This window comes from Zychaea mexicana (genome assembly GCF_025766255.1).
Source record: "Zychaea mexicana strain RSA 1403 chromosome Unknown BDB00scaffold_17, whole genome shotgun sequence".
Lineage (NCBI taxonomy): Eukaryota > Fungi > Mucoromycota > Mucoromycetes > Mucorales > Lichtheimiaceae > Zychaea > Zychaea mexicana.
The window spans coordinates 93345-108377 of record NW_026516680.1 but is presented as its reverse complement, the minus strand read 5'-3'; the positions used below and the strand labels follow the sequence as shown (position 1 = coordinate 108377).

The window sequence follows — 15033 nt, the reverse complement described above, 5'->3', positions numbered from 1 at the left end:
TGAAAAACAGGGCAAGTGTATATCATAGCAAGTACCATATTCTTCTAGAAAAGCTCTTACTCAATACCCTTCCCCTCCCCTTCAAAGTCGATCTGGTTAAGATGCTTCCATTTTAATTCAGCATACATTGTATTATGTAAAATGCAAAGTTTTATTTTTTGGTAGTTATGTACGTACAACACACACAGAGGCAGCAGATCAAAGGAAATGGACATGTAAAAGGGATACCACGAAAGTTTCTTTTTCCTTGATTTCGTTTTCCTTTTATATTGCGCATATCATCCCTACACTGCGTCACGGATGGCCCACCATAAATCGTTTGGTACCTCTACTAAAATAGCAGGATTGATACGCTGTAAATCTTTTTTATCCCTTTATGTCGCTATTGCATTTTTTCTTTTTTCTTATTCGATTATTACTTTATACCTCTTCTTGGCTCTTCCACTGCGCTGTTCGCTGTTGGAATCATGCGCACCTTGTTCTCGCGTTCGCAGCATGCCTGCTGAATCCGATTCATCCGTATCCATCCTGCTGCTGTTGTTGTTATTATTACTACTGCCACCGCTATTAGGAGAAGAGGAAGATTTTTGACGGATTTGTCGACGTACTCGCTCCACATGTCTGTCATAGTCTTCACGTTCGGCCTGGTTGGCTGCAATCATTTCATGCGCTGCTCGGATCCGATTGTCGATAGCATCCAGCACTGTCTTGGTATTGTTGGACCACACGCTCAATGCCTCCATTGTTTCTTCGAGCTGTTTCGGTCGTACATCGCGTCCCATTGTGTATTCCACCTGGAGCTGCTGCTGCCGCTGATCGAGTTTGCCGACAATGATCCCTTGATAGAAGGCGTCAATGATCAGGTCTTCGAGCGCACGTACGTTGGAAATATTAAGATATTCTTGCAGTAGTGGGTATGGTAGTGTCTATATACGCTATACTCGTTAGTTCTCCTTTCTCCTTTTTAACTGTTTCTATCCTCCAAGTTGAATCAATTTTACCCGGCTCGATTCAGAAAGAGCTACAATGGACAGGTGCTTTAACTTCGTTTGTTGCGCGTCGTTGAGTGAGGGTAAATTGGCTTGTTCAGCTATCACATACGTAATATACACGCAGTATGTTTAAGCATCGAGCTATCCATATCTCTCTGGGTGCTTCCATATGTCAGATACAACTGCATATTTAAACTAAGAAAGAAACACGAACCAACATAATCTTTATAAGTGCCGTACATAAAGATCTTTAAAAGAGCATAGTAAGGTGCGACTTCAGGGGATTGTGATGCCTACGACAAAATCAGCAATCTCACTTAGCATGAATCCCTCTCATGTCTTGTATCAGAAGAGTGGAGCAGTTGAATGGCTCTCTGTATATACCTCGAGGACATTGGGCGATTCAGCGAGTTCAGAAAACACGTAAATGCCAGGCGCAGCAAGTGTATCGAGAATTAGTTTTGAATTGGCAACACCTTTGACGGATTTCGATAGTAGTAAGAATGTTTGCAATTTCTGGCTAGTGGATAACGTTAAATTGGATTCGTTCATTTTGTGTGATATATAATATTAGGAAAGAAACAAAGAAAGGTGGTAGAGACAACGTTGCAGTACGAGGCTGTGTTGCGTGTTTGTATGCGAACGAATAGCTTTCGAATTCCGGTGTACCTTACTTCAACTTGATCACTTAACACTTTTGCGCAATACTATATCTACCATAACTAAGAATAACCTGATATATATCATACTCTATAGTAAGTTGGTCAATCATTACAAGCATGCACCTTTTACTATAGGAAGCTAACACTAGCACGAAAACTGATAGTAATCATACTACTGCGAAAAGCTTTCCTACGTGATTATCTTACCACCACACCTAAATCGTATGGGCTCACTCTACATAATAGAAAGCTCGATATACATTTGTATGCATTACACACTTACAATTCTATATTTAAAGTTGTTCTGCATATATATGTAGGTGGCCAGCAGCTCGAAGTGTTTGCTCATCTCTTCATCTCTTCGTAATATAACCTATTAGTTTGTTGTCAACGTACTGTCCTGACGCTTCTCTCATCATCTTTTTTCACCGCCTGAGAAACTAGAACCTTGACCGTCATGAGTATCGACTTTTATACCTGGTCATAAAGGCTGCACGAGCCACAACAGATATCTCTTGTATCTAGGTTATTTCGGTAAGCGGAGCAGAGCTAAAAAAAACTTTCGTTACTTACCTCCTCAACTGCATCCGCAATTAGAAATTACATACAGTTGTTGTGTGTTCCTGAGCTGGTTACAGATGAGGTCTGTATGCAAAGCTTTTTTATTATTGCTCACCATCATGCCTCATTGCTTCCATCGATACCTGCAAGTAGCATGCTAACGAACTGTATATGTACAGTAGCTCACTTTACAAATTAATCTTATATTACTTGAAACTACATAAACTTTACACATAGAATTGCGACTACATTGAAATTATGATGGGTGGGTTTCACATAATAGATACAACTGCTTTTTGTGCTCTTAAAGCTACAAAGAAAGAAAAGAGAGGGAAGAGAATACAGAACAAACAGTGTGACAAGACAGTACCAGCTGTCCATGTTTACATAACAAGATCTTGCTTCTCTTTATCTAGCCAGAGTACCAATGCGAGTTGAGAAACGTTGCCTTGCATCCAGCTTTCCCTGAGCATAGCTTATTGCATCCCAAGTGATATGTTTGCATTGAAGAAGTTCCAGATCTTCCAAATCCGAGGCTAAAAGGGGCTCCTTGTCGTCGTCACCGACTTTTCCATCCACAAGATAGCGTATCGCTTGATCGGTGAGAGAATCGCAGCGCCACAACTTGATCCTTCTGAGTCCAGACACATGAGCAAGTGCCATGATAACGGCATCCGTCAATCCGGTTACTGAAGTGAACCCGAGATGATTCAACGCAGAGATGCCGCGCTGTCGAGTTGCCAATTGTTTTACAAACTGGATCAATGTTTGGGTATAAAAGGTGCATTGTTCCAGTTTTAGGACTTGCAACGATGGGAATTCCAACAATAGTGGTAATATTGTTTCCCCACCACCAGCGGGGCTTTTTGCTAATCGAAGCCGGGTGACTTTGTGCGATGTAGCCAACGTTCTGTTTTTCAGAGCAATAATAAGCGCTGCTACATCGCTTTCGCTATCAGTGATTTTTCCAGTTGAATGAATGTGCCATAAGCGAGGATATACTGCTGTTGATGATATTGGCGATGATATTAAACTGCTGTTATCAAAGTCAGTGTTGCTGCTGTCGTTGTCATTCTGGTGGCCGATAAGTGTCGCGTCGAGTTCAGCTGATTCACTCCAGCAGCCACAGCCATAAATATTCAGCCATTTCCCACGAAAGTTCTGGATCAAATACCCTCCGTCAAAACCATTATAGTCGTGGTACAAGGTGAGTTTCTCGAGCGTATACTGCTCTCGTGATATGACCATCTTGATAATCTCCCAGGAATGCGCATCGGTGCAAGTTAAGGTAAGCGCATGTAAGCCTAGTTGTCGTTGCTTTCTAGTTTCTTCCCGTCGGTGGTATTGTTGATGGTGGGTTGATATTGCTGATGTGTTTTTATTCTCGTCGTCGTCATTTGCATTATGGTATTCTTCTTCGTCGTCCCAGTATTCCAAATCAGACTCATACCCCTCCGCCACATCGTCGATGCTCAGATACTTTAAACTTGGCGGCGTTATGGGCTTAAAGAAGACGTCCAGGTCACCTTCAAAACAGCCAACTTGAAGGTATCGTAGCCGCGGACATACAGCGAACAAAGGCTCGATATCTTCTTGTTGTAGCGAACTTCCAGTTATCCATTTCAAATGGGTGAGATTAAGGTTGCCGTTCGGTAGCACGAGTGGATCGTCGAATAAGATAGGCACGTGAGCATGTGGCATCACGACATTGAGTCGTTTCAGATTTGGACAGGTACGCAGTATCGACAAGAAGTGCGGAGGGGAATAGACATGATCATAATCTGCAAACAAGGTCAACTCTGTCAACGAGTCTTTAAGATACTGTAGAGCGTAGAGAATGTCCATGTCGTCGCATAAACAGTTTTCCCAGACTTTTTAAGTTCAAATATAATAAAATAATTTGATTCAACAATACATGGCACAAAGAAATACAAATCGGATAAGTGAGATTCTCAGAACAAAACAAGGTTGTTGTGTCTAATATAATATGAGAGTCTAACTTACTTAGAGATTGGATGTTATTCATGCACCCAAAGAACATCATATTCAGGCTGCCGTCAACGATACCTGGGCTGCCTTCGTATATGGTGTATTTGCGGATGTGCTTGCCGATGCGCACCAGGAGCGGAACCAATGCATATTGATTGTCCGTAATAGTGATTTCATGCCATAAACTGGGTGCACTCAAGATACATGCGCACCATTCTTGGTTAACCCTCATACATTCAAACAAATCGGCGGTAGCGAGCAGTTCAAACACTGCACATGCTACTTCAAATGGAAAAATGGAGATAAAGTCAACACGTCTTGTCTCGATCGCACTGTCGTTGTTGTTGTTGCTGCTGTTGTTGTCGTGGAAGGTCACTGGTTGTCCTGGTGATGCTGTCATAGATACCGGCGTTAATGACGACGACGTTGTTGCTGCCCGCCATTCTTGGCTAAATTGTAAAAGACAATGCGATTGATGTTGAGCCCGAGTAGATGTTGCCATCTCTGACTGACATTTGTGATCGACGGAACCGAGCGTCATTTGCAAAATATAATCTTCCAAATAGCGCGTCATTAAAGTGTAGACAAGTCGATTGATTTTTTGTTGTTGTCTTCAAGCCAGCTTGAAGGCGTCTGTATGTTTGAGTCAAGGAAACAAAAAGGCTAAAGAGCAAAAAAAAAAAAAGAGAAAGAAGAGCAAGGAAGACAGAAAATAGGCTCGAGTTATGGTCTTTTTCTTCTCTCCGTTACCCTTCTGCTGCTATCATGTTGGGGTTGGATCCACGAAGAGACAGACTTTGGAGGCTGCGGAAGAAGGGAGGCTGTGCAAAATTAAGCTCACAAATGTGTTACCATTGGTAATTTGCGGGGGTGAATGTTAACTGTGTGCGCATTGTGTGCGAGGATAAAAAAGAGCGAAAAGCATCAATTAAATGATGCAGCACAATACACGCACACACCTAGCGCACTATAGCTTCTATATATAGTAGCTTCCGGACAACTTTTCCATCTCGCACTACCTGAAGAAAAAAATCTCGGATAAACAAGGAAGTCACCAGGAACAATCGTGACAGTTTGAAAACAAAGTTGACAAGTTTGCCAGTTATACTGCTGCAAGTGATCATTGTCCTACAATCCCACGAGCACGTGTACAAAGTCAGCAAAGGCCACTTGTAGATGGACTGCCATGACGATAAGAAAAAGCCTTCACGGTTTTCTTTCTTGTTGGGCGAACTATTAAACTGCTTCCTCATATTTGTAGCCTCTTCGTTAAAGTTGACACTAGTTGTAAATAGCGTTTCGTTGTTATCATAATGGGTCATTGTCATGGTATCGCAATACTAACACTAGTAGCTCCAATTTATTAGACGCCTTTTCTTCTAGTTTCTTTTTTTTTTAGAGACAGTTTAAAACGGTGTTCTTCCATATATAGTAGAAATTTTTGCTGATCTTTCATCCGTCACAAACACAAAGATGGTGTGCGCGCGGTCCATCGTTATGTTCCAATTTATCCAGCAGTCTGACGTGTGAAACATGGTTACTATGATGGTACTAATAAACTTTGAGAGTATGGAAGATAATAATGTAAGGAGAACGAACGAGAGAGGCGAAGGGACGTAGTAGTGATACGCGGTCTTTGTGTTTTTAATGTCTTACAGAACAGAAGGATCGACATGAGTAATATATTTGCTGAGATACGTGAAGAAATTGTTACCTCAACAACATTGATACTTAGCTAGGTACGAAGCATAAACGGGACCCAGTGCTAAATTTGTCACAGCCAAGCTATTATCACGAGCTTCGGCAAGACCCATCATTTATGATACGGACTTGGTTTACAAAATCAAGCATCGCGTTCCTGGTCAGCAAAGCAGGCGGCTCCAAGGCATCAATTGCAAGTTTACGTAACACGGAGAGGTGGCTTAAGCTCATTGTCCGAGATATGTAGTCCTTTCAAATCCGCCATTTCCGGCTCGGGAAACAACGTGCAAGCAGCTCGTAAACTGACACGCCCTGGATATTTTCTTGAGCTCTACCATCATCAAAACCAAAGGAGCCTATAGTTGATAGCTTATGTGCTTTGATACCAAGTCGGCGAAGCCAAGAAATCGCGCTGATAGCATCCACCATTCCATTGGTCGATCTTTTAGCGATACTTGTATTGATTCTTCGTTGATACTGAGACATTCGACGAGCGTTGTCATATCAGTAAAATGGCAGCGAACTCCACGGTGGAGAAGTGTGGAGGTAGCTCGATTCCTGCCAAAGGACTTTGATCCGATTATCGGCGGACACTTGTCGAAGCAAAGCCAGAACCGAGATCGCTCGACCACCTAGGTCATCATGAAAGCGGAATGCGCGCAATCCTATTGTGATTATCGGCCCTCATGGTGCTGAAATTGTGCTGATGCTGGTGCTATCGTTGGAGTGCCAGTGATCATTGTGCTTTACAGCAGAGTTGTGAATCCGATTAAGTTACAGTCTAGGAATTTATAGCTGCTAACATGCACCAAGCACACCAGTTCATGATGATGGATTTGATATATTCAAATCGTCGTAGTCAAATTCGCTTTGCTCAACTAGGGTCGATAGTTGTAGATAGTGTAGCTTCGGGCATTATCACAGCAAAGCATGATTCCAGTCGTTCAAGCAAGTTTGCTGCTAGCTTGGAGATGAACAAGATCGAGTGACGGCGCCAGAATACCTATGTCACGTGGCTGGATATAAATCGAGCTTTTCAGATAGTCATCACTTAAAAGTCTGGCTGGCGTGTCTCCAAAGACTTCCACGGATTCGAACAGCGGCTGATGATGTTGAGATTAGGGCGATGATAGTGCAAAACTTTCCAATACCTCAAATCGCGTTACTTTGGGCTTAAACAGGATATATAGATTGACAACAGACCATCGTTCGATATTTGTCAGGGCCCATGTTAGATCCATCTTCTTTTCAAGTTAGCATAATAGTCTCAAAAGTTCGATAGGATACAAGTGCCCTAAAAACCAAAAACTGTAGGGAATTAGTACATGTTAGATAGCAGCAAAGAGCTACAATTGCTGGCAGCAAAATCGTTCAAATCATCACATTGTTGTCATAGCTCACTTAGAATGGAAAACTCAGGTTGGTGATACATAGATATAAATAGCTACCTCTCTATGTACTCACAGTGAGCAACAACACAATGTCAATGATGACGTCTTCCTTATAGAAATAGAAGCTTATCTTGTAAAGGGCATGATGTGTAACACGCGCAAAGGCATAAGCCTGAAAGAGGAAAGAAAAAAGGGATTATACTAAAGAGGGTCGTTCCTTTTTGAAATATACAGTATAAGGATACTTTCATTGTACACAAGTCCACTGCATGTACATAAAACAAGTTGCATAATAACCAGTGGGGCTTACAAGGTTGTGTCACATAGACCCAAAAAGTACCTTCAGATGAGCCAAGTAGAACTTTCGGAGGAACCCTGGCCGAAGACTAATCTATATATACAGCCTTTTGGTAGTTATTTATGCAGCAACAACAAAATCCCGTACAATGATGCCTCTTTCTTCAATTCCCTCCTCCTTTCAACCCTCCTCAGAAAAGATATTTGACGACAGTAAAAAAGTGCTCATCGTCGGTGGTGGCCTGGCCGGACTCGCTCTGGCCAATGTGCTAAAGTATCAGGGTGTTCCTTACAAAGTTTTTGAACGAGACCCTTCACCGGGCAACCGAACTCAGGGTTATTCTCTCAGTATCCATTTCTGTCTTCCAGCATTGAAATCCGGTATGGATCCAGTCAAATATGCCACGCTTGGTGAAACCGCAGCCGTCGATCGAGGACATCCCCGACGTGCCGACCTTGGACTTGTAGATGGCAACTCTGGTGAGCGCGTTGTCACGATTCCTGCAGATTCTAATAGCGACGTATTCCGAGTCAGCCGCGAACGATTTCGTGGCTGGCTTTTGGAAGGCATCGATGTTGCATGGAGCAAGCGCATTGACTACTACACAGTAGACGAGGAAGGAAGAAGTGTACAGGTCACGTTCACGGACGGTACGGTGGAACAAGGCAGCATACTGGTTGGCGCTGATGGCATCAATTCACAAGTGTGCCGTCAATTGATCGGCGCCGAGGATTTTGACAAGACAACAATTACGACGGACGCAATTCGTATTTTGAACGGAAGCTACTGGATCGATACTGATTTGCGCAGGGAAATAGAGCAAACTTTATCGCCATCGCATATACTGAGTGCTGCCAGCAGTAGCGAGGATGCTGAGCATTCGACTTGCCTGTTTGTATCATTGCTTGACATCGACCGCACCCGAGACAAGCCGTACGAAATGTTGTGGAGTATTTCCTGTATTGATGAAAACGAACCAAGCTATGAGTCGAATCACGAAAGGCTCCGACAAGCCAAGTCATGGGTACACAAGGCCGGCTTTCAAGGGTTGCTGCGCCGACTGGTATTAGAATCACCAGAGGATACCAGGGTGGTGCCTTTGCAAATCAAGGAACGATCCCCTCATATAAAATTGGACACATTGCCTGCTGGTCCAGTTATACTAGTAGGTGATGCTGTGCATAAAATGACGCAATTTCGTGGAGAAGGTCAGTCTCACTTCTTTTACATATGGAGTATAATGATTTTTGTATTGTTTGTTGGAGCATAAGTTGAGTAACTTGGATCTTGTAGGTGCAAATCATGCTATTCAGGATTCGGCTTTATTGGGTTTGAAGCTTGCAAGCGTTTACAAAGGTGAAAAGACATTGGAGGAAGCGTATGACAAATATTATAAGGAGATGCTGCCCAGAGGCCGAAAAGCGGTTGCGGAGTCACATCAAGCTGTTCATATGATGCATGGTTCTCGAGCGTTTATCAGTGCGGTAGCCATGGCTGCTGACTTCAAAAAATAACAGCGATGGTAGACGATAGAAGCATAATTCTTGCTCATTGCAAATAGATAATAAAAAATAGCACTATTCTGAACGAAGGGCCATCCAGCAAAGATGCGTTTTTATACTACTCATCTAATCATTTCCTTCCCTCGACTTGCACGTCAAAGATATCATGTGTCGGTGTGTGTGTTGTTGGTGACATTCAAATTCAACTGTCAACTCCTACAGCCACTCTAATTGACCTCACATAAATATCTTGTGGATAAAAACATAAATGTTACATAAGATACATGAGCATGCCTTCGAAACGAGAACGAGTGCCCCAGATGCTCGGTGCGCGACCCATAATATTTAAAGTTAAACAATGCAAATAAAATAGTACAGATGGAAGGAGAAACTGCTCCTTCTTAATTCTCTTTACAACAGTGTTCGTTTTTTTAACAGATACAGTAACGGAATTTCGGAAGCTCAAGCTTGCTATCAACAACTGGGTATTCAGTATGAACAGTAAACATGATAACTAAAAATCGTATCAAAGGTTGTCTCTTCTTCAGATCCAGTATGTTAAAACATGTATCAAGTGACAAGATATATTAAGAATCCAAAATACTCGTGACGAAGTCTGAATTGTACAGTAGTATGCTTCGTCTTACGCGTCCAAATATACAAAGAACGATACCATGCTCAGTATTATGAAATAATTACTGAATACAAGAAGGATAAGCGTGATAGCATTACTGTATGTTTGCTTGCACACCCTGAAATATATAAGTATATGCAGTCAAATTGTATATAAACAGTTAAAGAATTCCTTATTGCCCTGTAGTATAGTATGTAAACGTGACATATGATAAATTCAGTAAGTACATAATGTTCTAAAACTTCATCATCGATGGCCCTCATTGGTGATATCATTATTTTCTCTTCTTTCTGTACTTTTTTCATTTTTCTGGTTTTTTTGTCTTGCTCTTTTTGTTTTGTTTTCTTATCATCTTTCTTAAAAAGTATGTATGGGAAAAGAGATATAAGGAATGGCACACACGGTCGTCGGTTCGGCTGATAATGACCCTAAACTTGGGATTGTGGTCGGTTCCGAATTCGATAGTTGCATTGTGTAGGGTGTCGAATACAACATCAAGCTGGTCTAGGAGCTGTATACGATTTCGTGATGTCTCCCGTAACCGCCAACGCAAGCAGCCGTTGTTTTGATTTGTGGTATGATGCTTCTATGCCACTTGGCAAGTATCTACATTTCTGAGAAAGCATATCAGTATTCGTGCCCGGCCTTGTCTTTTGTAAACATATAACATTAGAAGCTGCATGCTGCATATTGACTACGTACCTGATAGATGTGTTTTTTTTTCAAAGAAGCACCATTCATTTTTAGAAAGCCAGCTTGGTAAGCAAGCTACCTACAATCTATGTGGATTATACAGATAAGCAGTATTGAGTAATTTTTCGTTTTGTTCAAAGCGATTAAGTATAAAATAGCAAATACTGTAGCAAGATTGCTATAACATTTACCTGATCGAGAATTTTTTTTGCTGGTTTTCTTTCTTATTTGTAGGTGTTATATCTGTGTGTTTGTTTTTGGCTGCTGCACTGGCGGTATCAAAGATTGTAAGCTATTTGCTTTTGTGTGAATGCTTGTCTTGCCAGTTCACTCGCCGATATTCAGGTTCGTTGTAATTGAAGATTAGGATAGGTGCAAGGGTTTCGTGCCGATCCGATCCGTATGTGCCTTTGTGTTGTTTTGGTGTATGGGATGTAGTACATGTTTCTAAACTAGAATAATAATAATATCATCAGCATTTCCAACTATTTGTTTTACTTACCATCCAATGAGGGAATGACATATGAAGTGCAAAGTTGAAAGAGAAACAGAAAACGAAAAGATGAAATTCAAAGTTGAAACAGAAATAAGGAATGATGAAATCCTTGCAACGAGGAGACCATATGATGATTGGTGCCGCCAGTCTTTTATATTTTCATTTATCAATTACTATGGTCTGCAGTTAGAACCAGTATCTTCGACCGTTTTAAAAAAAACACTATAACTTACCCTCATTTCCAGGATTGAATAGTTATGCGCAACGGACTGTTTGCATATAGTAGCAGCCTTGAAAGGGCTTGACTTCGTAGCTCCAGAACCTCGCATATTGTGTCTTGACAGGGTTGTATAGATAGCGAATGACTTTGACGCCTTGAAATGACAAGTCCTCCAGTCAGACACCTGAGTAAAGTTTGAGCGACAACACTTGATCTGCGTATTATGTTCAGCTTAAAGCAAACAGCTTACAATCTTTGATACCGCCAGTGCAGCAGCCAAAAACAAACACACAGATATAACACCTACAAATAAGAAAGAAAACCAGCAAAAAAAATTCTCGATCAGGTAAATGTAATAGCAATCTTACTACAGTATTTGCTATTTTATACTTAATCGCTTTGAACAAAACGAAAAATTACTCAATACTGCTTATCTGTATAATCCACATAGATTGTAGGTAGCTTGCTTACCAAGCTGGCTTTCTAAAAATGAATGGTGCTTCTTTGAAAAAAAAACACATCTATCAGGTACGTAGTCAATATGCAGCATGCAGCTTCTAATGTTATATGTTTACAAAAGACAAGGCCGGGCACGAATACTGATATGCTTTCTCAGAAATGTAGATACTTGCCAAGTGGCATAGAAGCATCATACCACAAATCAAAACAACGGCTGCTTGCGTTGGCGGTTACGGGAGACATCACGAAATCGTATACAGCTCCTAGACCAGCTTGATGTTGTATTCGACACCCTACACAATGCAACTATCGAATTCGGAACCGACCACAATCCCAAGTTTAGGGTCATTATCAGCCGAACCGACGACCGTGTGTGCCATTCCTTATATCTCTTTTCCCATACATACTTTTTAAGAAAGATGATAAGAAAACAAAACAAAAAGAGCAAGACAAAAAAACCAGAAAAATGAAAAAAGTACAGAAAGAAGAGAAAATAATGATATCACCAATGAGGGCCATCGATGATGAAGTTTTAGAACATTATGTACTTACTGAATTTATCATATGTCACGTTTACATACTATACTACAGGGCAATAAGGAATTCTTTAACTGTTTATATACAATTTGACTGCATATACTTATATATTTCAGGGTGTGCAAGCAAACATACAGTAATGCTATCACGCTTATCCTTCTTGTATTCAGTAATTATTTCATAATACTGAGCATGGTATCGTTCTTTGTATATTTGGACGCGTAAGACGAAGCATACTACTGTACAATTCAGACTTCGTCACGAGTATTTTGGATTCTTAATATATCTTGTCACTTGATACATGTTTTAACATACTGGATCTGAAGAAGAGACAACCTTTGATACGATTTTTAGTTCTCATGTTTACTGTTCATACTGAATACCCAGTTGTTGATAGCAAGCTTGAGCTTCCGACTGTATCTGTTAAAAAAAACGAACACTGTTGGGAGTACATCCATTATAGGTCTCATATAAATTTCAAACTCAATTACTTATAAAAATTTTTAAAATTTTCTATCTAAAAATAAAAATAGTTGAAAACAGATGATTGAAAACTTTATAGAAAATATTTTTAAAATACGAAATGTTTATAGAAAGTTACCATATATTAAAGAAAGCTTTTGATAATGAAGTTGATGGAATAAATTATTTACTAGATAATAAATATATAAAAAAAAGAGATATATGTGACAAATGTAAAAATAATAATATTAAATTTAATTATAAACGAAAATTATATGTTTGTAAATATTATAAATATAGAAAAACATATTCACTATTTAAAGATACAATATTTACAAAAATGAAACTACCAACTCATTAACAATAACATATTTTATATGAATTTTTTAAAAAAACACCAATAACTAGTATTTCTAAAAGTTTAAGTATTAATCATAAAACAGCTATAAAATATCATAAAAATTTTTAGAAAAAATATTGATAATAATATAAAGATTGATAAAATTGGAGGTAGAAACTCAATAGAACAACATTTTGTACTGTTTTAAACAATACATTTTTAATAATTTACTTATTTTCAATAGATGCCAAGTATTCCTCAATAATTGTTTCATTATTAAAATCTTCCTACCAAACCTAATCATTATATGTTTCATCATAATCTTTCCATTTAATATAAAATTTCATTCTTTTTTTAAATTTTCTATGTTTTATAATTTTTTCAACCTCAAAACTATCAAATACTTATTATGTGATTTATAATCATATCTTATAGAAATTATTACCAAAAAGAAAAATACACTAGTAAAACCTAATTTTTCTACTAATTCTTATTTAATTTGTTGAATATTATTAACATTTTTGATTTCTTCTCTATGTTTATATTCAGATATTTCTATTGGATAGTTAAAGTCAAGAAATTGCCAGTATTTATTGTTAATTTTTGACAGTTCATGTCGTATTATTTCATACATAATGACATTATATTATAAAACTAAATTCAATATTATATTATCCGATCAACTCCAGCTTACAGAATCACAGTCGACAGCACAACAGCAGCAGAACAACAGCCAGAATCAAGAGCCGTCGTCGTTACGACAACGACAGGAAAGCAGCAATAATCAAGAACAATCATCATCGCAGCAGCATCTGAATGACAGCGATTGCATTACATCTCTTACAAAGCGGTGCTCAAGCACAAGAGCTGAAGATCGCTATCTGGAGATGGAGCTGTTGGATCCAAAAGATTTGTCTTTTCCACCTATGAACCATGATAATCATTTTGTCGCTCAGCAGTTCAATGTGACAAACACAATTTACAAATTCCAGTATTCGATTTTACAACAAAAATGGAAGCTCACCATTGAAGATCATATACACCATGGGGGACCAGCCATGGTTATGATGAATTTGATGCGATCTAGTAACCCTAGCTGGCTTATTAGCTAAGATATATCAGGATAGCCAAATTAATTTTTATTGAAATAATTCATGCACGAATGTCTTAGCATACATACATTTAAATTTTTGAAAAAAATAAAAATTGAATTTTTTTCTTAATATAAAAATAACACCACAGAATATAAAGCAACATATATTTGTTATATTTTTTATCTTTATTCTTTCAACAATCGACATGAACCAACTCAACCTTCTTGCGTTCTTAGCCATTATGGCTGAATTTGTTCCTATTTTAGGAATTACATTGACGCTCTTAATCGAAAGAGCTAAACACCTTACTGAAAACCATCAGCATATTGATTATGACCCTCTTGTCACACAACTGAGGTCAGAAACTGAAAAAGACCTTAAACAGGCTAAAGTAGATAATAAAACTAAGGATGAAGCACGCAATAAAATCATTGGAAGAATTCGAGCATATGTGAGATTCCTCAAATCCTCAAATCCTCAAATCCTCAATTTTCCGATGCAATGTTAAATGATAACACTTCTAGTGCGGCTACCTCATAGGGTGAGAAAGAATTCCGCTTTCAAAACACTAAGGGCTTGTTCACATATATTTGTAAAAATTTCCATTTAACAAAAGAACAGATATTAGAATGGTTTACTAAACATGACCGTATTGGTTATAAAATTGAAAAGGCAATTGCATGTGATGAAATTGCACCTGAAACAGGCGAAAAACACGTGCATATATGGATACAATTAGATGAACGATTTGATACTAGAACTGCACGTAAGTTTTTCACTATTGATAGTATCACTCCAAACATTGAACCAGGTGGTAATCCACAAAAGTCCATTAGCTACTGTATGAAAGGAAAAGATTATATTTGTTATAATATGGATCCAAATTATGAAGTTAAGACCAGAAAAATGCACCAACAGTTACTTGGATATCAATTAATTACGAAGCAGCTTAATATGTGGAAGGCTACCGAAATATATCCAGAATTGCTATTTAAATATGAT

At 39.0% G+C, this 15033-nt stretch overlaps 4 protein-coding genes across 4 annotated transcripts; 2 read left to right on the top strand and 2 right to left on the bottom strand.

Annotated features, from left to right (window-relative positions):
• Positions 1–144: 144 nt before the first annotated feature.
• BDB00DRAFT_811008 (uncharacterized protein) lies at positions 145–1656 on the bottom strand. Its single transcript, XM_053122585.1, has 5 exons — positions 1377–1656; positions 1207–1285; positions 1002–1090; positions 427–926; positions 145–328 (listed from the first exon to the last, which is right to left on the bottom strand). Exons 1-5 carry the CDS (start codon positions 1542–1544, stop codon positions 295–297), a joined length of 870 nt encoding a protein of 289 aa, XP_052982200.1. The 5' UTR covers positions 1545–1656; the 3' UTR covers positions 145–294.
• A 742-nt stretch (positions 1657–2398) lies between these two features.
• Positions 2399–4543, bottom strand: BDB00DRAFT_811005 (uncharacterized protein). The gene is made up of 2 exons (XM_053122584.1): positions 4220–4543; positions 2399–4086 (listed from the first exon to the last, which is right to left on the bottom strand). The coding sequence occupies exons 1-2, from the start codon at positions 4434–4436 to the stop codon at positions 2624–2626; spliced, it is 1680 nt and encodes a 559-aa protein (XP_052982199.1). The 5' UTR covers positions 4437–4543; the 3' UTR covers positions 2399–2623.
• A 3112-nt stretch (positions 4544–7655) lies between these two features.
• BDB00DRAFT_972146 (uncharacterized protein) lies at positions 7656–9204 on the top strand. Its single transcript, XM_053129866.1, has 2 exons — positions 7656–8802; positions 8888–9204. The coding sequence occupies exons 1-2, from the start codon at positions 7743–7745 to the stop codon at positions 9106–9108; spliced, it is 1281 nt and encodes a 426-aa protein (XP_052982198.1). The 5' UTR covers positions 7656–7742; the 3' UTR covers positions 9109–9204.
• Positions 9205–13572: 4368 nt separating this feature from the next.
• On the top strand, positions 13573–14049 carry BDB00DRAFT_869847 (uncharacterized protein; the record flags this gene model as incomplete). Its single annotated transcript, XM_053126645.1, has 1 exon — positions 13573–14049. One exon carries the CDS (start codon positions 13573–13575, stop codon positions 14047–14049), a length of 477 nt encoding a protein of 158 aa, XP_052982197.1.
• Between the last annotated feature and the right edge of the window lie 984 nt (positions 14050–15033).